Below are 21,562 nucleotides of genomic sequence, written 5' to 3' on the forward strand. Positions count from 1 at the left end.
TGGGGCTATCCGTCCCGGAATCCGAGGGAAATTTAAACTAAAAAATTATTTTCGTTTGAAATTTTTGAGTCTAAATTTCCCACCGATTCCGGGCTCCACCCCTGGGGTAATTGACCTACCGCCCCCTACCGCTACCGCGGCCCCGCCTCCGCTCTGGCTACCCGGCTTTCTCTATAGAGTCCCTGTTAAAGGCATGTTAGAAATTGGCCGGAGTCACCTGCCCCCAAATGAGCCCCAAACTTTTAAATTTGAAGAAATCCGTTTCCAGGATATAGAAAACTTACCTACCTGAATTTCACCACGCATCCACGACACGTCATGTTTCTAACTTTCGTTGCAAACACAGACAGTTCGAAACACTGGATACCCAATGTGCATGAACAAAACACAATCACGATGCGTGATGATGTACGAACGTGTACGCGCCAAATGCTATTGTCCGTCGGGGAATTAATTTTCAACAAAGAACATGAATTTCCGCTATGAAACATTCCCGCATCATAAAAAACACCTTCCAGATGTTAGACAATGCTATAGGAAGTTATTACCATGAGTAGTTTCTTGTGTAAAAATGAAGAAATCTGTCCGAAGTACAGTAAATTAGTACCCAAAATCATTATATTGGCGCATGTTCTTCAGTAATATAAAGTTCAAAGAAGTGTTTTTTACTTATCCCCCCCAGATTATCCGCTCATAATGGTTCTATGTCCATCAGGAAAAAAAATATGAGTGGGAAGGTACGGGGATCTTTTACGGACATTGACATTACCCGCAAATAGCAAACCAAACCTGCGTATTTGATCGTTCTACTTATTTATTTGCTGTGGGAAGTGATGGATCGGGAGCCTCCGCCCTCCAGTGTTCCACTCTGGCGTCTTCGCTGCGTTCAATTTCCAGAATTCTCATATCTTTAGATTAAATTAATTTTAAGGTAGAACATGGAGCAGAGATAATTTCCAGCAACTCCAAAAAACAAAAACATTAACAGAATAACAAAGGTGATGAACGGTGTAAGATTAAACTGAAATGCGTATTGTGCGAAAAGAAAATGTTGTGCCATCTTTTGTTAAACTTCGGAATTAATATCCGGGACACCACGAACACGAACATTACCCATACCCATTCGTTCCATTCTTCTCTCTTCCCTCTTGGGTCGGCCATGATGTTGAATGCTACGGCAAGGGCTTCTGTGGGAGCCTTAAGGGCAATTAAACCTGCCTTTTCTCTACCAAAACTGCGAAATGAAGCTCCGAGAACACTCGCTGCTCTTTATTTCAATAGTAAGTGAATGTAATATCTAAAATACTGTTAATTGAGACTTATTTAAGCCTTTTGTTATTCTCAGGCTGAACCTGTTTCGCTAATGTACCGGGCAGGTATGCTAAAATTACGTAAACTAAATCTTGTAGTGAATTAAATAACAAGTTAGAGAACAATTTTTCTTGAGATTGGTACGACGTTAGTACTATATAAGATAATTATACGCTAGTGTCGTGAGATGTATACGGTACATGACCGAGTTGACCTAGTCTATGCAGTACGAAACCAATGTATTTTTACGATAGGTTTAGTCGACATCTGTTTTATCGTTCAAAAACTTGTTGAAGCCTAACTCAAAAACTAATTGAAGTTTAATCAATCCAGGATATCCTCGAAACAGTTGTGTGGGCTTGTGATTAGGTAGTTTGGCTGCAGATAAAAATCCCCGGTACTACTTTACTATACCGGAGACACCTACCAATGATTTATTTCGCAATTTTTTACATTGCTAACGAACTATTCTGCATTGCGGAACATTTCTTTAGGTGAAATAATGAAGTTTGGAGCGATTTTACAATACCGGGAATGTCTATTTCGTACAATAACGAGTACTTACTGTTGTTCCTCATTTCCCACAAACCTTCCACGGGCAGCCCCAAAAACCATTGACGTTAGCCCAAAAGTTCACGATAGCCCCACGAACCATCACAGAAACGAGGTATGCCTACTAGGTTAGGCCTGTTAGGTTAGGTTACATTAGCACTCCTTGCATTCAATGTAGCATATACGGACAATACGAGAGCGTATTGTGCTCTCGTGCAGAAAGCAAATGGCGGCAGCAGCAATAGCACGTCGGAAATAGATTTTCGTAGAAAACCACATGCTTTCGCATTAAAATGGATCAAAACTACATTCCTGAACATCAACAACGCTACAGAAAATGATTTGCGTAAGTACTTTCTCCTGTAAATTTGAAGAAATCCGTCTCCGGTATAGTAAAGTGTTACCAAATCCCCTAGTTATTTTGTAGCCTTACACATATTTCACCTTGTACTCCCAAAATTTTACGTTATATTTGGCTGTAGTGTTTCCCGCATGTCAATTTTCGTTGTTTGGTACGAACCTGTTTATTTACAAGTAATGTAAATCACTGTAAAAAGTATGTTACAGTAGAAATTTGCTTAGAAGGTATCACCAAATGGACGTTGTCCCCTTGCAGTACTCCTACTGGCAAACTTACGACCATTCCAATAGAAATGGTATCCCAATATTGGATTTGAGTCTAAATATACAATAGTATAAGTAACGAACTATACCCTGTATACACACACACATGTATATTGCTAGTTTATAATATTTCATAAACATTTAGCAGAATTGTATTGAAAATTGCAGATTTGCACAAGGCAGAATGTTAAGGTTTCATTAGCTATTCATTGTTCGCTATGGCAGTAATGGCAAGGAAAAAGAGGTAACGGTTCACATTGTTTTATTTCTCCTAGGACAGAGACTAATTATCGTAGAATTTTGGAAATCATTGTCACGAAATTTTAACCTTCCTTAAAGTATTGAACGCTGTTTGGACTCAAAAAAAAGTTATTTATGTTGAAAAAAATAACTTTAAAATTACCTTACGCACTTCTCATGGACAAGATATTCTCAGTCGACAACAGACAGTAAATATCGTAGAAGTAAATCGGAACCTTAGTAGAATGCATTTAGGGACTTTATTTTAACCTTTAGGTGCCCAAGCGTCTCGATCGAGATACCCAAAAGTAACCTTCAATTGCCCAAGCGTCTCAATCGAGATGCTGTGTCAAGGTCGTTTTGAGAGTTAGCCCCCTCCCCCCGCCACATATATGCCCGAATTTGCAAAAAATTCATATAGTCTGAATCTCTGGTTCATTCCGCGTACAACGGTATATCACTCATCTCTCTAGGGCAATTAGCTTCCGAACTACACTCATTTAATTGAAACTCTACATTTTGCTCAAAATCGGCTTGGGCAACCGAGGCTTACTATTGAAAAAGGGCTTGGGCGTCAAAAGGTTAATGCTAAGGGAACCAAACCTAACCTGCCTAACCTAACCACGATAGCATATATTGAACAAAATATTAACTGATCGCTAAAACTCCGCAGTATGTGTTAACAGACATAAATCGAAATTGAACCATGTAAAAATTGCATTCGTAGCATGATGAAATTTCAATAAAACAAAAGGAACTTGGGCCGAAAAGGATACTAATCCAGTGGCGACTAGTGGCTTTTATTAGGTGTAGGAAATCATGATAAACGGACCGAGGGAAGACTTTGAAAATGCATTCAATTAAACAGGCACACATATTGCTTTTACTCCATTGCATTTAGCTGCAACCCTGTACCCACTTTTGGCCAGTTTGCCACCATGCTGATTGGATAGACCACAGATAAAAATACAGTATGTAACATTCTTATTCGTACACAAGGATTTTCAAAGAAAATGCTTTAATATCCGAAAGGAAATACACTATTTTGAAATTGTTTCTTTACAATTCAATAACTAATATCATTAGGAACATAAAATCTTACCCAAATTCTGTATAACCAATGACAATAATAAATTAAATGAAACTGAAAGAGAAACATGCAATTTTTTGTACAACTTTTCTATTCGTACACGTAATAATATAAAAGAAAAAAATATATTCAGAGCAAATTGACTGACAGTTCTAATACTTTGATGTGTATCCTTTGGCTTTAATTACCGCTTGACACCTGTTCTTCATAGAATTAACCAGTTTTGACATGTTTCAGAGCTTATTTTATTCAACTCTGCTTGCACAACAGTTTTCAGCTCTTGTTTGGACTTGATGCCTGCTTTATGGAGTCGCCGCTTCAAAATTGCCCATAAATGCTCAATGGTGTTTGTAGTAGTTTTGGCACATTCCATATTAGCCAATTCATGTTAACTCTCGCCTTATGCTTACTGTCATTGTCTTGTTGGAATCTGTAGATAGGCGGCATGTCCATTTTTTGGGCACTCTGCTTTATATTGTTCTTCAATATGTCCAAATATACATATGCATCCATGATACCATCAATAAATTGGATGGTACCAACACCTTTGGAGGACATACAGCCCCAAACCATTAATGACTCACCACCGTGTTTAACTGTTGGAACTGTGTTAAGGTGATCATTGTCTTTATTTGATTTTCTCCAGACCCTATTTATCCCACCTGACCCGTATATATTAATCTTGGACTCGTCTGACCATATGACACTATCCCAAAATTCCTGGTCCTTGTGGATGTGCTCTTTCGCGAATGAAAGTATATTCCTGCGATTCATCTTATTTACATACGGCCTCTTTCGTGGTATTCTGCCATGATATCCATGCTTCCACAATGCACGTCGGACAGTTTGATCGGACATCTTGCCAGCAACATTTTCTACTAACGGTCGTAACTGAGGAACACTTAGTTGGGGGTTTTCTCGCACTCTTTTTAAAATGAAGCATTCATCACGTTTATCAACAGTCTCTCTGTTGGTTTTCTTGGCACATTGTGTGTTGAACCTTTCTCTCTAAATTTGTTTACTATGTATTGAACTGTGGAGTGTGATTTATTGACTGTTTGTCCAATTTTTCTTAACGAATAACCTCTAAGGGCCAAATTTATAACAACATCTTGTCACTAAATGAGAAAAAATACTGTTAATATATGCCAAACTGCCCTTCAACTGAGGTTTAGCCATTAGATCTTGCGACAACTGAGGTTTAGCCATTAGATCTTGCGACATGGCTATAGAAGCAGCATCTTCCCTATCGAAGCTGTTAATCACAGATTTAATCAAGTCAAAATGATTGCAGTAATACATGCAAGCTCCTAACCAAGTAGCACACAGTGTTCGAACTGGTTCCGGAGGTAGAGGTATATTAGAGGCATTCTCACGAAAATGGCACACACTGTACGGTGATTTTAAGAAAACTTTCTTAACATTGGACACTAGTTTGTCAACATCTGGAAAACTTTTTCGCACTTCACGCACTCGATGTAAAGCATGCGCGAGGTAGGTTACATGAACCGACTTGGGATAAAACGATTTAATTGCTTTTCCCGCCTTGGCCATGTATGGTGCCGCGTCAGTGAGAAAAAGCAGAACATTGTCATGTTTTATTCCCTGTGGGCACAACAGAAAGAGGCTTCTGTCAAACAGCTGGCAAATAGTTTGGTGATTCACTTTCTCCAGGATGTCCATTGCGAGGAGAAATATTTTCCCAGGTTTGTCCTCTAATGTGCCAACAAAAACTCATTTGCAATTGAGCGACCCACTTCATCACATATTTAGTCAATAGACACAAAAATAGACTTACCCGCAACGTAGTCGCAAATTTTTTCAATCCTGTCTTCATAGCAACGGTGCACGTACTGCTTTCGGAGGATGGACTTGTCAGGAATGTTATGATTTGTATACTGTTCCAATTTTTTTTTTAAAGATTCATTGTTTATCTTTGCTAATGGGATATTTGCTGTAACTAAGGCACTGCAAAGGTCTTTGTAAAATGGAGACATTGAGAATATTCACTACTACTTGCTACTTTGCCCTAACAGAAGCTGCGATTTCCTTTTCTCTGTGGCCCGGGAAGCTGCTCTCACATATTTCTCACGCCCAACATGCTGTTGGACATGGAACCGCTTTTCTGCGCTAACTTTCACCTCGCAATATTTGCAGAAAGAATACTTCCATCCGTGGAAAACACCCCTGCTCCAAATTCAGACACCAGCTGTTGCAAAAATGAAGTTTTACTAGGTCTTGCTTTAGGCATGTTAATGGTCTGGCTTTCTTCCACAAACTGAAGTCAAACATAAAGTCTGAAGACAACCTCTCCACTCCCTCCCTTTGCACGGCACCGCCATATCTGACGAGATCTTTGCAGGCACGTGCTGTCTGGTCGTATAAGATGTGCTGAAAGCTTGAAAACAAGAGAAAGTTGCCACTTACAGTGCGACCTTCCAGACAAGTTACGGTTAAAGGACCTTGTACTGTACCTGCTTCAGTCGTCCAAGAATGTTTTTCTCTCGTTTCAGGATTGGTTCAAATATATATATATATATTTTTATTTCTTTACTACAGAAAGGATGTTTAAGAGGTGATGAACTGATTAAGACTCGAATTGAGAATGGGCAGTAAAAACTTAGTCGAAAAAAGGTGAAGTTGCTTAAAAAAAGCCGTTAAGACCTAAAAAAAAACAAAAGGACCAATAAGCCAAAAATGACCTGGCCTACAATGTCCCAAAATGAACATATATTATGTTGGGCCTTGTCTTCGGATACTAGGAAAAAAAACTATTTTTCCTCAACTTCTGAGCCCTAACTATAAGTTAATGTGTGTGTATATTAATGAAGACCTTTTGTGCAAGGTTAGTGTTTCCAACGCCTAATAATCTTAGTGCTCTAGCTCCTGTCAACATAGCAGATTCTGATAAGTGGCGACGAATCTTATAAGTTAATGGCACATACATAATTAAATTTTTAAACTAACTATTGATGAAGAAGAGTGATTTTTCAGGAAAATATGAAGACATTCATCCAGCCTGTACTCATTTTGGGAGCTCTATTATCCTACTTTTGTGTTCAAATTACAAGCTAGAAAAGCAGTTTGCATATGTAAGAGAAAGTAAAATGGAAGTGATCCTGAAGTCACGTCATTCGGGCCGTGATAGATATTCTTATTGCTTTGGATTGTTTATTTTTTGACATTGCTGTTACGTTAAGCTAGGGAAAGAGGTAATGGAACCACTATCCACTCTCCTTTGGTTTCAAATGAATATAAGCTTTTCCCAAGCGGAAAGGATTGAGGTAGTTTTTTTTTAGATTCGTTATGGGATACTTAGTATCGCAAATATTTTCCAGAATTTTTCCTGCCTTTTTCTTTTAAAATTGGAGAATACGGAGACTGCATTGCATTAACAATTAAAATGCAATGCTTTCCTGTAACCGTTTCTTTTCACTCAGCAAGTCGGAAAGTTCCCTGCATCCGGTGAAAAACTTTAGTGGTAAGTGCTGTTTACCCGAACCTATACTTTGGCTGTACTGCCACACTCGATCGGCTCCGAAGCTGATCTTTAACTGAAACCAGTGTGCCACTTTCTGCAAACGGAAATGTACAAGTGTGTACCACTGACTGTATTCAGGTTGGGCTTTATTCTTTATTCTTTATTTGCGTGGGCGAGGTTCAGCCTGAGGCTGGTACACATGTGAACCAGCATCGTGAGGCAGCAATTAACACACCATTTCTTGAAAACTACACATGTTTCCATTCAGTCTTTTTTTATCTTTAGTATACATATCAAGGTATCACATACTCAAATTACAAAACAATATATCCATTGTTACTATTATTAACAAGCGAAGTTCGAAAAAGTCCTTATTTTCCCTTTGAAACCCCATTATTATTGAGATAAATTTATATAAATAGCTCTAATTTCTAAACTGCATATTTTTGAGAAAATTAAATTCTACAAGCATGAATGAGTAAAATGCAACATTGTAAGCAATGTCAGACAATTAAGAATTCAGGGGGGACGCGGGGCCAAAGGTCATATTGTCGAAATTTGCCCCTGCCACGTGTTAGCACATCACAACAGTTAACGTGCCATTTCTTGAAAACCATCCAATGTATTTCAGTTCTGTCTTTTTTGTTCATTAGTTTGTCCAAAGGTATTTTATACTCTAATTACAAAACAATACAGCCATTGTTACTATCATTAACAAGCGCAATTTCAAAAAGCCTCTTGTTTCCCTTTTATTAGTTATTATGGGATAAATTGAAGATAGTAGGCTGTAACTCCTAAACCACTGCATCTTTGGAAACAATTTAAATTCTAAATGTAAGAGTGAATGAAAAGCAACATTTGAAGTAACACCAGACAATTATGGGTCCAGGGGGAGGGAAGCTGGGGCAATGGCCTAAAATGCGAAATTTTTCGTGTTTTTCGAAGTTCCAGCATGGGCATTACACATCCTGATAGAGTGGTCTTTTGTCGTGCTTCCCTCCAAAATGGACCAGCTAGCATCCATAGAAGCAAAATTCAGCACATTGTCCCGAAGCTGGCAACACTGCCACCTTATATAATGTTGTTATTTTTTACTTAAGAAGTATGTCTGATTTCAACCATACTTTGCATGGTTCTAGGAATGTACCACCGCTACATACTACATTCTTTACATTCACTTTGGTCTATTGCAGAGGGCACAGGGGCATGCGTGCCTTACGTCAATTTTTAAAGTTCTTCTTTCCTTGAACATTAATTATTTAGAGGCATAATAAATAATTTTTACTTCCACTAGAAGCCTGTCTTTAAGAAAGAAAACAAAACCAATTTCATCTCTATGAGAATCAGTTCTCGAGCTACGATTTTTTTTGTATTGCGTGGAAAGTTTGAAAAGCGCATGTTTTAAAAGGTCAAGACCGCTGAGGCTTTCCAGGTGTGCGAGGCTCTGTCCGCTAAATGTGAACATGCCTTTTGTACATCAGTGCAAGGATACGTGTGGTGTTACTTCCATAGGAAATGTGAAATGCTCTCCATAAGCTGTCATTATTTCACAAACCTCTTATTTAACACTCTGACCCACTGCAATACCCGAAAGTGACAGAAATGAGACTTAAAATACAATTATGAACCTCCTAAGTATTCAGTGGCAGGATAAGATTTTTGTAGTCTCAATGTAATACAAATTTTAATTATAAAATCACACTGTATTTTCTGTTTTGATTTAGCATTTTTACAACTATGGAAGTATGTCCGACTACTGTGAATTCCCTATACTTGAGCATTGAAAACTGGCTATAAGGGGTAACTTTTATACTGATAGCCATTAATAAACTGAATGTTCCTGTGTAAAGATTACATTCTGGATACTTTACTCATTCCTCCTAGAACCAGTATTTGGTAACGGTTCATATTGTTTTAAGATTTTTTTCAAATTCTCCTAGCAGGAAGACTAATTATCGTAGAATTTTGGCAATCTTCACACAAAATTTGAACCTTCCTTAAAGTAATGAGCACACTGCTTGGATTTTTTTAAAAAAAATATTTATGTTGAAAAAACAACTTACAAATTTACATTATGCAAGCTTGTATGCTTCCCATGGACAATGTATTTTCCATTGACAAGCGACTAAGTGTTGTAGACTAGTGAGAATTAATGTAGAAGTAAATCAGAACCTTAGTAGAATGCATTTAGGGACTTTATTTTGATGCTAAGAGAACCTGGCCTGCCTAACCTAACTACGAAAGCATATATTGAACAAAATCTTAAGTAATCACTAAAACTCCGCAGTATGTGTTAACAAAAGTACATCAAAATCGAACCATGTTAAAATTGCATTCGTAGCATGATTAAATCTCAATAAAACTAAAGGAACTTGGGCCAATTATTTTTTTAAATTCAAATTCATTTTTATTGAATGATGTGTTTCAGCCTGTGGCAAGCAATTTACTGTAAGAACATTGATTTTTGGCTGCCTGAACCCACCATTACTGTAAGGTTGAAAATCATGGCTTATCTTTGTCACCGGATGTAAATTCTGTGGCTTGTGATTTCTGGTGATAGAAAGAAATACAAATTACACTTGGGAAGAAATAATCACTTAATTTTTTTTTCATGAGGTAATGAATATTGTAAGCAATTTTCATATTGTTTGAATTAAGGAAGTGTGCGTTGTACTATTATTTTGAATAATTTAGATGTAACACTGCCATGTCATCTGCCAGGACTTTCATGTAAGCTGTAAATATAGATTTTTGTCTTGCTAGATCATACTTCTTGGTGCATCGAAATTGACACATTAGGTACCAGATCTGATAAGCTTTTTCCTAATGAGTGTTAAATGTCAGAACTATGTAAATTAAAATTCAGACTAGCTTTTGAGCTATTTTCACCAGATTTTAAACTACAACCTGGCCTGTTACATGAATATGCATGCTCTTTAATTTGTTGGCAACCGGCGTGTATCAAGTTACACTATCAGTCTACTTGGTTGAATGTCTTTTCCTTGCACCAGCCTGACACCACAATGCACCTGCACTACACCTACTGTCGGATTAAAAATCATGGATATTACAGTTTGGACTCCAATTAGAAATTAACCAGTAGACCTACATAAAAACAACACAAGTTACATCAAAATTTAACTTTTTTAGATTGTGTGTTAATCTATGCTATTTTTTTCTAGTATGCCTTCTATTTTTTGTCATAAGAACAAAACAAATATTTTTTTTAGTATTGCAAAAATTGCTCTTTCAAATTCTATAAATAAAAAGTGGGTGGTTCAATCGTTCAGTGCAAGGAGAAAGGTTTTAAACACAGTACTTAATTTTCAGGTTTTTAAAATTTGTCAAAAAAAACTGTTCTTATCAATTTTGCAAAACACCTATTTCTTAGTATTGGATAGTTCTATGAATACAATATTGGTCTTGTTTTGAAACTCTTTGATCTGTTTTTAAAATCCATTATCGTTGTCAATTCAGATTTTTATTCAACGGAGTATGTGGCTGCATCATCACATTAGTTATGTAAATTAAGTATAACCAGATTGATTTATGTATTAACACACTGACATTCAATATAGCACTATAATTACAAGAGATGTAAACGAATACTATACCAATTTGAGTTTTTTTGAGTTCTGATGTCTTCCATATTGTTGACAATCATTTTCATTTAAAAGCAGTTGATTTTTCATCCATGTTTTTACATAATTTCTTGGGCTAAAATCAAACTTGTCATTTAATAAATGGATCACAGAGATGTGTGGTACAATTATGTACTTCTGCTGCTACCTTAGCCTTACATGCATGTGATTATAGCACCTGATATGTTTGATGCCAATTGTAATTTTACATCATTTGAATTTCCACATGTTTTTGTACATTTAGAATGAAATTTGCTTTTTTTAAAAAAGTGGTAAAAGTAAATTTTCATAATAATTAACAGGCTTGTATATTTAATTGCAAAACGCAAGGTCCAAAAGCAAAAATCATGATAATGAACGCATCTGGAAAAATTTCATTTTTGGACTGGAAAACCTGGAAATGTTGGGGAATTTCATAATCAAATGATTGTAGCAACCCTGTTGATTAAACTGCAGTTTAATGTAACTTCAAAGAAGATATTATTTGTTAGTTCTCTATACATGTGTATAGTGCAGTTTCTAGCAGAGGTTTTCACTTGTTAAAATCTTTTAATTTATACAGATTTTGTTTAAAAAAATTTTAGGTTTGAAATATTTGTTCAACGTAATTTTGTGTTGATTCATTTCAGATCGAAGCTATGCAGCTAAAGCACAGCCAAAGGGTGCTATAGCTAAGGGGAAGATAGTGGCAGTCATTGGTGCCGTTGTGGACGTGCAGTTTGATGAGAATCTGCCACCTATCCTCAATGCATTGGAAGTTCAAAACAGAAAACCCAGGTTGATCCTGGAGGTTGCACAACATTTAGGTACGTTGCCAAACTAGTTAGCATGATTGTGTAGGAATCACTGTAAGAAGAGGTAGTGTGAAACTGTAAAATTTATTTAACTGATCAGTTATCTTAATGTAGAGTCAAAAGTAGGGTCTTATCAGTAGGATATTTGTGATTAAGTCCGCGCCTTCATTTTATCCCTAGTAGTTAACAAAGGGAGCGGTAATCTTTATTAAAAGAAACACCCAAGCAGGCGGTTTTCTCTTGAAGTAGAAGCAAACAAACTGGAGTAGGAAACCGATGTTGCCAACTTGGAGATAGAGGAAAAGCAGAAGGAAATGGTAAAGGAAAAGAAAAACAAAATTAAAGAATATGGAAAGAGAAAAGAAATACAGATAAAGATTAAAGCGGAAGTGTTTAAGGGTATTATCGAAGGGGGGGGGGGATATCCAAATCTTACATATTAGGCCTTTTGACACGAGGGTTCTGGGGGGATTGAACATTAAATTGAGGGAAGTATCCAAATCTTGTGTATTACTATTGTCTTACACTGTTGCGGAAATTCTTGTGTGGAGACTGAGAATTAATTTTTTTGGAGGAGGAAATGCTGTCTAAAATTAGCATGGAAATTTTCGTGGTAGGATTGAGTATTAAATTTAAAGGAGGAAATGGGAAGGTCTTGATAAAGTGTTAAATCTTAGATTATCGAGAGATTTCTGTAGTGGAGAGAGAGAGAGAGAGAGTTCGAACATTAAATTTTGGAGACTGTATTTAGCGATATTGTATCTACACGTTTCAGACCTCAAACGTGCGAAAAAAGAAGCTGGAAAAGACTAAATATCTCGGGATCTTAAGAAAGTATTGACACCCCATTAAATTAATATTCTTGAAAGCCTGCAAAGAAATGGATGTAAACATTTTCTTACTCGCTTCACTTGCAATCATGTGTTGCGAGAATGCATGTTTGGCACTTTACTGAGGTGAATGTGAAGTTCATTAATAACACCACTTCTTAAAATATAATGCTTAGTGTTGGTATACTGCTTAATTTAAAGCAGGTGCATCATTTAGGACAAAATAGATCGAATCCGCATTACTAACTTGTCACAGGAAAATTTTAAATTTGCACTGGAGATAAAATCCAAGTAATTATTGTTATGAATTTGGTTTGTTACTAAAATAATTATATTTACCCCAGGAGAACAGGGGTTGGGGGTGAGTTCTTTGAAAGAGGAACCCTATTACATTATCGCCCTGACGTTAAGAATTTCTAGCTAGGGTTCTGTAATGTCTCGTGAAACAAATTGAATCTGCCATATGGCTGGAGCATATTATTTGGTTTGCCAAGGTTGAATTATTCTATCTTTATCTTAAGTTGTGTAACAATTTGTGTTAAATACTCAAATTGAGTTTTATAAACCCACTCAAAAATACTATTTACGTATATACATATTTTAATTTACTACTTTTAACCAATCAATGTGCTAGCTTTAAGTTTTTTCGAATATCCAACAATAAAAAAATATGGACAATGTAACATATTTCATTCAAATAGACATAAACTATTAGGCATTCATCCAAACTATTTTCGCGGGATTATGATGAACTATTTTAGGGCTGGTCTTGAGTGATGGGCACCCCTGTTTAGGGAGGAGGGGCAGATCAAGTATAGTGTTCTGTAAAGCTAAGAAAAAAGTTACTTTCGGTAGACACGCTGTCGTAATTAAATACTTTGTGGGGATTATGATATGGGTGCGAATGATGTTTTCTTTTTGGGGGGACGTGCCATTTGCTTTTGGGGGATAGGCACCTCTGCTCTCCATGAAGGAAATAATATCCTGCGGTTTTGTCTTCATACTTGGGATTTTCACTAGCAGCCGTGAGTGATAACTTGCATTATGCAAAGTCTAAGAAAAAAACTAAAAGCACAACACTATAACAAAGCAACAAAACAGCACCATAACACAACAAAGAAATAACACCACACAACTAGTTAAAAAAAAATATCAACCCCGCACGTGGTTATGGTGCAAAAATAATGAGAGACGCCTTGCAACTACAAGAAATGTAAAGAAAATGTGGGAACAACGTCTGAGTGCACGCACTTATCGGGAGCGGTTTGGCTATTGTTGCCAGTGTTAAGTTTCATGAAAGTGTGGCCGATGGGGACTTAATAAACGTGCGGACTTGATGCATTACCTTTTGTAACATTACATGGACATACGGTCAGACAATGAAATTCTGTGTAGCATAACATAAGAGAAATCTATTATTGCATATGAAAAAGCAACGTAGAGATTTAGTGCAGCTCTTAAAGGTCATTTTAAACTATATTTATACATATAATTAGTGTAGGAAAAATTATCAGTCTGTGGATTGCTTGCTAAATACGGAAAGTGTAAGGGCAAAATGTAGCTTTACACATTGATTGTTCATGCACCAGAGAAGTTTTACAAAGAACCTTAATTTATTTTGACGTCTGATGTTGGAAAAGATTGCACAACTTGTATTAATTTTGATGTTTTTGTTTCAATCAATGGCCCATGATTTATCACACCCTACTTTTCAATTTATTGGTTACGTTACCAAATATTTTTTCATAATTACATAAAACTTAAGCATGAGTAAATACAGTTTTAATCATCCTAAAAGCAAGATATTAAAGACATGTGAAATATTAAACAAGTGAATATAGTTCTATTCTATTTTAGTGTAGCTATAAGAAGTGTTAATTTTCCTCCGTCTCGTTCACTTTATTATTATTATTTTAGAATAACTTGATAATCATGCATTCCTTATCTCGCAGGTGAAAGCGTAGTACGTACCATTGCCATGGATGGTACAGAGGGTCTTATCAGAGGCCAAGACGTTCACGACACAGGACTTCCCATCAGTATTCCTGTGGGCCGTGAGACTCTTGGGAGAATCATCAATGTTATTGGTAAGCATAGTGAATTTTCACGGTTTGTTGGCATTATCTGCTGTGAATTTATGTTGAGGATTCCTGAGTCAAACTACAATTTGGATTTTTAAGGAATCTGATAGTAGAAAATGATCATAAATGGTAAAGAATGTAGAGAAATCGGCCATAAATAATTGGCAGGTTTGTATGGGGGTGGGGTAATATTGAGGTGCAAATAATCAGCAATCCTTAGTTTTCCTCTTGCCTTCAATTTCACCCATTCATTATTCATCTCATTACTGTTAGTCAGTAGTTGCAGAGGAGCAAGTTAAAATGAGTAGATAAAGAATCAGGATAAAGTGTTTTATACTTAGTTTGGTGTTTCCACATTATGAATTATGTTAATTAATTTAATTTCCACAAACAACTGTTGCCCGGAAACAAACAAAGCCGTAACGCACTACCATCTCCATCCCAGATGCTGTATCCTCAGTTCCTGAAGGCAGTGGCCCTTCGAACTTAATCGATAAACATCCCAATTTGCATATGAAACACTAAAACCGTGTTTATATTTTTCTTGATATTTATAGTTTTTAATTAAAATAACTGTCAGTGTCCCTTCATCAATTTCATCATATTACTCATCCTCATTGTGATTAGCTAAAAGGGGCAGATGTGTAAAAGAAACCCAATCAATCTTCAGCTATATCCTGCAGTTTCATGTGGATGATTAATATAACAGGAACATGAAGAGGTCTCCAGGTTTTCCTTTGTTTCAACTTTTTTTTAATGTAGAATTTTAGCTTTTACTTCTTCCTCCCAGGTTCAAGAGGAGATGGTAGTGATTTGGTGTGAATGGTGAATATTTCCCACAGTTTTTCTACTTACATCAGACTGTTAGTGAATATCTTGATTTTCTGATGCAGGTGAACCAATTGATGAAAGAGGCCCAGTCGAGACAACCAAGTATGCATCCATCCATGCTGAAGCCCCCGCATTCGTGGATATGAGTGTGGAGCAGGAAATTCTGGTAACAGGCATCAAGGTTGTAGACTTGCTTGCTCCCTATGCCAGGGGAGGAAAGATTGGTAAGTGTATTGTATCTACATGTTCGTAGCACACTGATTGATAATATTGTAGCTTTTTTATTAGATGCTTACAACATTTTTACGTAAGATAGGTGACTAGTAATGTCTAGAAATTATTTTGCTTCAATTTTTTTTAACATTAAAAATTATTTTGCTTCAATTTTTTTAACATTAAAAATTATTTTGCTTCAATTTTTTTTAACATTAAAAATTATTTTGCTTCAATTTTTTTTTAACATTACATTAACATCTGCATCTGGGCATTCCTTGTACAGAGGTATAGCATACTGTATTTAGTCATTTATAATGTACACTTTTTTTCAAAATTTTTGCCCCCCAAAACTGTGGTGTGTATCAGGCACAGAATAATTTGGACAACCAACATTAAAATCATGCATGTTTTCACTATGTCACTGCATATAACACGTATATATCAACAGGCCAAATACAAATTACCAGTTGGATTTCTTTAGTAATAATATTTTTTAAAAAAACACTATAAAAGTGAAATGGCAAGTTCCCATGATTTTTCACTTTGTAACAGAACGTTTTGACACACCAAGAAAAGTGCTGTTGTGCTGTTATGGCAGAAAAGTGCTGTTGTGCTGTTATGGCAGAATACGAGCATGTACCTCAGCCACGCGTTACGTAGTAGCCTCACCGACACATTCTCTCACTGCTGAAGTTCTGGCGGATTTTTTGTACACTAAAATCATATTACCATTTGGCTTTCCAGAAAAAATCATAGTGGACCAACTTCCAGGTCAAACTTCAGATTTATTCAAAGAATTGGCCAACAAATTCCAAATTGAACTAAGCTTTGTCTGCCCAGGATTTCATCAGAGCCTTGGCTTAGTTGAAAAAATGCAACAAACGCTGGAAGGAATGATCAAATTTTATGTCAATGCCAAACACAATAATTGGTCCAATTTCTTACCAACAGCGGTCTCAGCTATCAACAACATGCCGCATTCATCTGCACGGTACTCACCTACCTATTTACTGATGGGTTATCATCCTCGCACCTTACCGGATGCGATTTTTCAAACCCCGCCGCAGCATGTGAGCAATTATGAACGGCTGGAACACATGAAGCTTTCGCGTCGATTTGCACAAGATAATCTCCTCAAACGCCACAGAACGGACAAGGCACGGCTTGATCCTCACTATTCTCAAGCAGCGTTTAAATCTGGCGATCAAATACTTTTTGTGGAACAATCGACGCTTATCAAAGACGTCCAAAGCGTTTTCAGGCAAGTACGAAGGCCCCTTCACAATAATCGAGCGACTTGACAAAAACCATTACAGAATTGAAGGGATCAAGCAAGGAAAACGGTTTGAACAAAAGACAGCATCGGTCAGGATGAAACTTTACACACCACAAACGGTAACTCTCGATCGACCACGTACAGAGGAAGATAATGTGAATGCCTTAAAGTTACATTCAGGAGTGCAAGCGGATATCCCTAGTACTCTAGAGGGACTTTATCTGGAAGAATTCACAACTAGTGAACTTTATATATCAGAAGTTGACAACACTGCAAGAAACATTGAAACACTGGCAGTATAAAACAGCTACTTCCTAACGAAGACGATCATCATCATCCTTCATAGTTCCTCGCCGCGACGAAAATTCGAACAGAAATAGTAACAACTCCTCAACTATATATTTTACCAAGCTGAATAACGCGTATAAACTATGCTTCTTTTTATAAATTCTGCTATTTTCTCTCTGCACCAATAACTCGCAGAACAAGAAGAAAATTAAATATATCTCGTACACGCGACAGCACTCGCCGCAGACATAATGCAGCCAGCCAACCAGCAGACATTCATTTTGCCCCCCTCACTTGTGCGATTCTATTAAATATTGGTGAAGAGCAATGAGCGCAATTTATTCCATTCTTCATACACACATCCTCTTGCAGCCAAGCAGTTTAAGCCGGCGATCGGCCTAAACGTAACACCATCACATGGGATTTGTATCAGGGGTATTTGTCAGGCAAGAAATGATAGAAAATAACTTCTGAGCACTGCAAATGCATAACACAGTTCTGATCTCACTTTCTTCTACTACAGAATAAACAAGGTGGTTACAGAAGTGAATGCTTTGAGATACTGAACAGTGGAGGAAGAGGGGGGATGTGGCATAGGTCTATATTTTTTTGTTGCTCAGGGTGCACATTATACACGTGTAAATAGTGTTTTATAAAGAGTGCATTAAAGGTTAGTTACATTCTTTATCAAATTTCAATCTTAGAAGTTTACTGTACTATGTACTAAATTGTGGTTAAAGGTAGATTGGGCTGGTATTGGTTGTCCAGCGAAAAGAATAGACTGTTGGGTATATGAGAACAGCGTTGCTGCTTGCCGCAGGGGCAAGTAATGGACCTGCTGGCAGTGAAAGTAACGACCAAAAACGTGCGTGGCTCTTGAATCGCGGGTACGTACAAATTGAAGAAATAAGTTCACGGTTAGCTATTATTAAAAACAAGAAACAAATTCACAAAATTACATAAACTGAAAGAATAATTCTTAATGAACTTACTTTTCTCTCGCATGTCACACCAGAGGGTTAATACCTTCCATTGCAGAATCATCACCAGAATAATTTTCTTCTGTCAGATCATCACTCTTGCTGGAATCTTCACCCAAGTGGATTATTATCTGATCAATGTCATCCTGCAATTCATCTGCATTCCACATTTCCTTCTCTATGTCCATGACATGTTTTTTGTAATTTTGCCAGTTTTCTACTGTTACTGTCTGAAATGATTCAGTAATTAAATTTTCAATGTCTTTAGTTTTGAATGTAGTGTTACACCACACACAATGTTTAACCTGTGACAACACAAGTTTAATCGGGTTCAGTTCGCAATGATATGGGAGCAAACGAAGCATCGTATGCTCCATCTGTTTTGCCATCTCATCGATCTTATACTTATCGTACTTAATTTTATGAATATTTGTAAGTTCCAGAAGATCTCTCCGTAACATGTCGTCATCATAACAAATTCCATGAGATTTCAACCATTCTCTTAAATCATTCTTCTTCCACGAGGTTGTCGGCATTGGCTCTTGCTTGCGTCTATGATAAGAGGCAGTGTCAACAACAATAACAGATCCCGGAGGGAGATTGGCAAGCAACTGTTCCTGAAAAACATCTCATACGTTTTTCCATCCATTTCCTCATGGGCATCTGCTGTATTATTTTTGCACTGAAACACAAGTTGGGCGTGTTGCAGAAAACCGCGTTCGTTACCTGCATGCACTAAAGCATATTGCGCTCTGCGAGATGTTGGATTTTTTAAATCCTGTGGAAAGTCCTGCCAGAAATGCTTGTTTTGCAGTTGTAATTGTCTTGTCTTCCCATTCATAATTCACTGAGGTTCCGGTGTTCACCCAGGATTCATCGGTGTAAACAATATTTCTATTTTCACGCCTAAACTTGCTAATTTCTCTTAAATATTTATGGCGAGGAGAAATTAAATCTTCTTTTTCCATTAACATGGATTTGTTGCCCCTTTCCTCATACGAAAAGCCAAGTTCTTTGAGAAGACATGATTTTTAAAATTCGGTAATGTGGAGTCTGAATTAAAAGCAGCAAGAACCGAATTAAATGTTGGGGCTTGTTTTTTAAAAAAGAATTTGTGAACTTTACATCTCTCAGCACTTCTGACAAAATTATATTTTACATTTCTACTTGTAATTGGCTTTCTTTTCCTGGATTGTTCCGTTCCTTACCTGTTATTTCAAGAGGACCTTGAGAAACCTCACCCCGAACTTTATACACAGTAGCCCATGAAACTCCAGTTGCTTTTGCTGTCTCGCTGGGTAACCAACTTACACTGTGATCCGGATTTTTCTGTTTTAAATAAACAAAAATATTCATTACTATTTGCCTTTCTTTACTTCTGAGAACCTCACCATGCCTTCTCTTTTTTACACTAATTTCGCTCATATTAAACCAATGGTTTTTTACAGCACAGCACAGCACAACACAACACACCCCAACGCACAGATCCGCCACAGTCAATCCTCGTCGAAACCAACAGTCAGTCACCCTCGGCTCTCCGCTCCCCTCCGGGCACCCCTGCAAAAATAAAATTAAAAGCACGCACTGCTGGAAGGAAATTTTGCTGGTCTGAAAGCTTAACCAGTTCCAGAATATAGTTTTACATTCTAAACAAAAGCAAGTGTTTTCCCCTTTGCTCTCAGTGGTGAAAACAAAATTTAAAAAGAGGGAGGCGGTAGGAAAGTAAAAGCCCATTTGAAGCAACAGTCTATTCTTTTCGCTGGACAACCGATAGTTCAGTGCTACAGAATGCAGTCATGAAATTGCATTCTAAGGTATATTTGATGTTTTAATCAAGATTTTTTGCTAAATTTATTGTGCTGCAACAGCCTTTGAGACTTGGATAAGTAAATATCTGACGCGTCCATCAGTTTTTGAGTGCTCATTACACTTTCTTCCTCAGGTCTGTTTGGTGGTGCTGGTGTGGGCAAGACTGTGTTGATTATGGAGCTCATCAACAATGTTGCCAAGGCTCATGGTGGCTACTCAGTATTTGCTGGAGTAGGAGAGCGCACCAGAGAGGGAAATGACTTGTACCATGAAATGATTGAGTCTGGTGTCATCTCTTTGAAGGATAAGTCATCTAAGGTAAAAAAAATAGAAAATGATTGTGTAATTGTGCCCATTTGGGAAAAAAAATATCAAAACTACGAGGGAGGGCTGAAAAGTAATGCCTGCTATTTTTTTATGACAGTGTAAAGACATTTTGGATTTTGAACAACCATGTATTGTACTCTTCAGAATTTCCCCCTTCTCCATTCCAAGTTTCAAACTTCTATCACTAGGGGTTGTTGAACTAGAGTGAGGAGAATGGCAGCATGTAACCATACTATGTCTGTGCACCTGAAACTGCATGTTGTGACCGAATTTCTAACTGCAGGAAATGTGTCCCCCAATTTACATTCATCAGAGAATGAAGGCTTTTTATGGCAATGAATGTGTAACGTCAGTACTGTATGGTGTTGGGCTGTTCATGCTCACAATGAAAACCTTCTGAGGAACTCTCAACTCTCAAGAAGTTCTTTGTCACACACGTTGAGAGTTCCTCGGCACGGATTAATTAATTAAAATTCTCTAGTATTTTTACTGAAATTTTGGTTGTATGATTGCATGTAGATAATGTATTTTTGAAATTAGTGAGTGTGCTAATTTTAGAAATCTATAGTTCATAAATGTGTTTTAACTCCATGAGAAATGTACTGTTTGTATGTATTTGTGAATGTATTTTGATGATTGTACTTCCATTATCCAGGTAGCGTTGGTATACGGACAGATGAATGAACCCCCAGGTGCTCGTGCCCGTGTTGCCTTGACTGGTTTGACTGTTGCAGAGTACTTCAGAGACGAGGAAGGACAGGATGTGTTGCTTTTCATTGATAACATCTTCAGATTCACCCAGGCTGGCTCAGAGGTAAGTGCTTATATACCAGGAAGGCAGGCAGAATAAATAAATGTATACTATTGTAGTTTTCACGTTCAGAAGACAACGGCGCTTATGGAGAAACCGCACAGTGTGGCCAATACAGCGCTAGCTCATGTCGCCGGGAAATGATGACCTTCCTTCATAATGAAGGTGTTACATATTTTGTATATATAATGATAATTATATGTAATTATTAATATTATTATTATACTGTGAACGTTACAGTTATCCTTTTTACTATGATCCATTGCGATCACTACACACGCGAGTGTAATGCACGAATATGACACTTCAGAAATCACTTAAAAAAGTAAAAATCACTGAGCGCTCACACAACTGAAAACACTTTTTCGAGAGAGGGAAAA

General features: G+C 37.1%; 1 protein-coding gene across 1 annotated transcript in view; it reads left to right on the forward strand.

The window, feature by feature from the left end:
• Positions 1 to 1,121: 1,121 nt before the first annotated feature.
• Positions 1,122 to 21,562, forward strand: part of ATPsynbeta (ATP synthase, beta subunit) — a 36,057-nt gene continuing 15,616 nt past the window's right edge. The window contains exons 1-6 of the mRNA XM_083135375.1: positions 1,122 to 1,280; positions 11,569 to 11,745; positions 14,516 to 14,650; positions 15,538 to 15,699; positions 20,178 to 20,362; positions 21,027 to 21,185. Coding sequence (XP_082991501.1) covers positions 1,160 to 1,280; positions 11,569 to 11,745; positions 14,516 to 14,650; positions 15,538 to 15,699; positions 20,178 to 20,362; positions 21,027 to 21,185 — 939 coding nt within the window. The 5' untranslated portion in view covers positions 1,122 to 1,159. The remainder of the gene's footprint in view (positions 1,281 to 11,568; positions 11,746 to 14,515; positions 14,651 to 15,537; positions 15,700 to 20,177; positions 20,363 to 21,026; positions 21,186 to 21,562) is intronic.

This window comes from Lepisma saccharinum, chromosome 14 (assembly GCF_977018435.1).
Source record: "Lepisma saccharinum chromosome 14, izLepSacc3.1, whole genome shotgun sequence".
Classification (NCBI taxonomy): Eukaryota; Metazoa; Arthropoda; class Insecta; order Zygentoma; family Lepismatidae; genus Lepisma; species Lepisma saccharinum.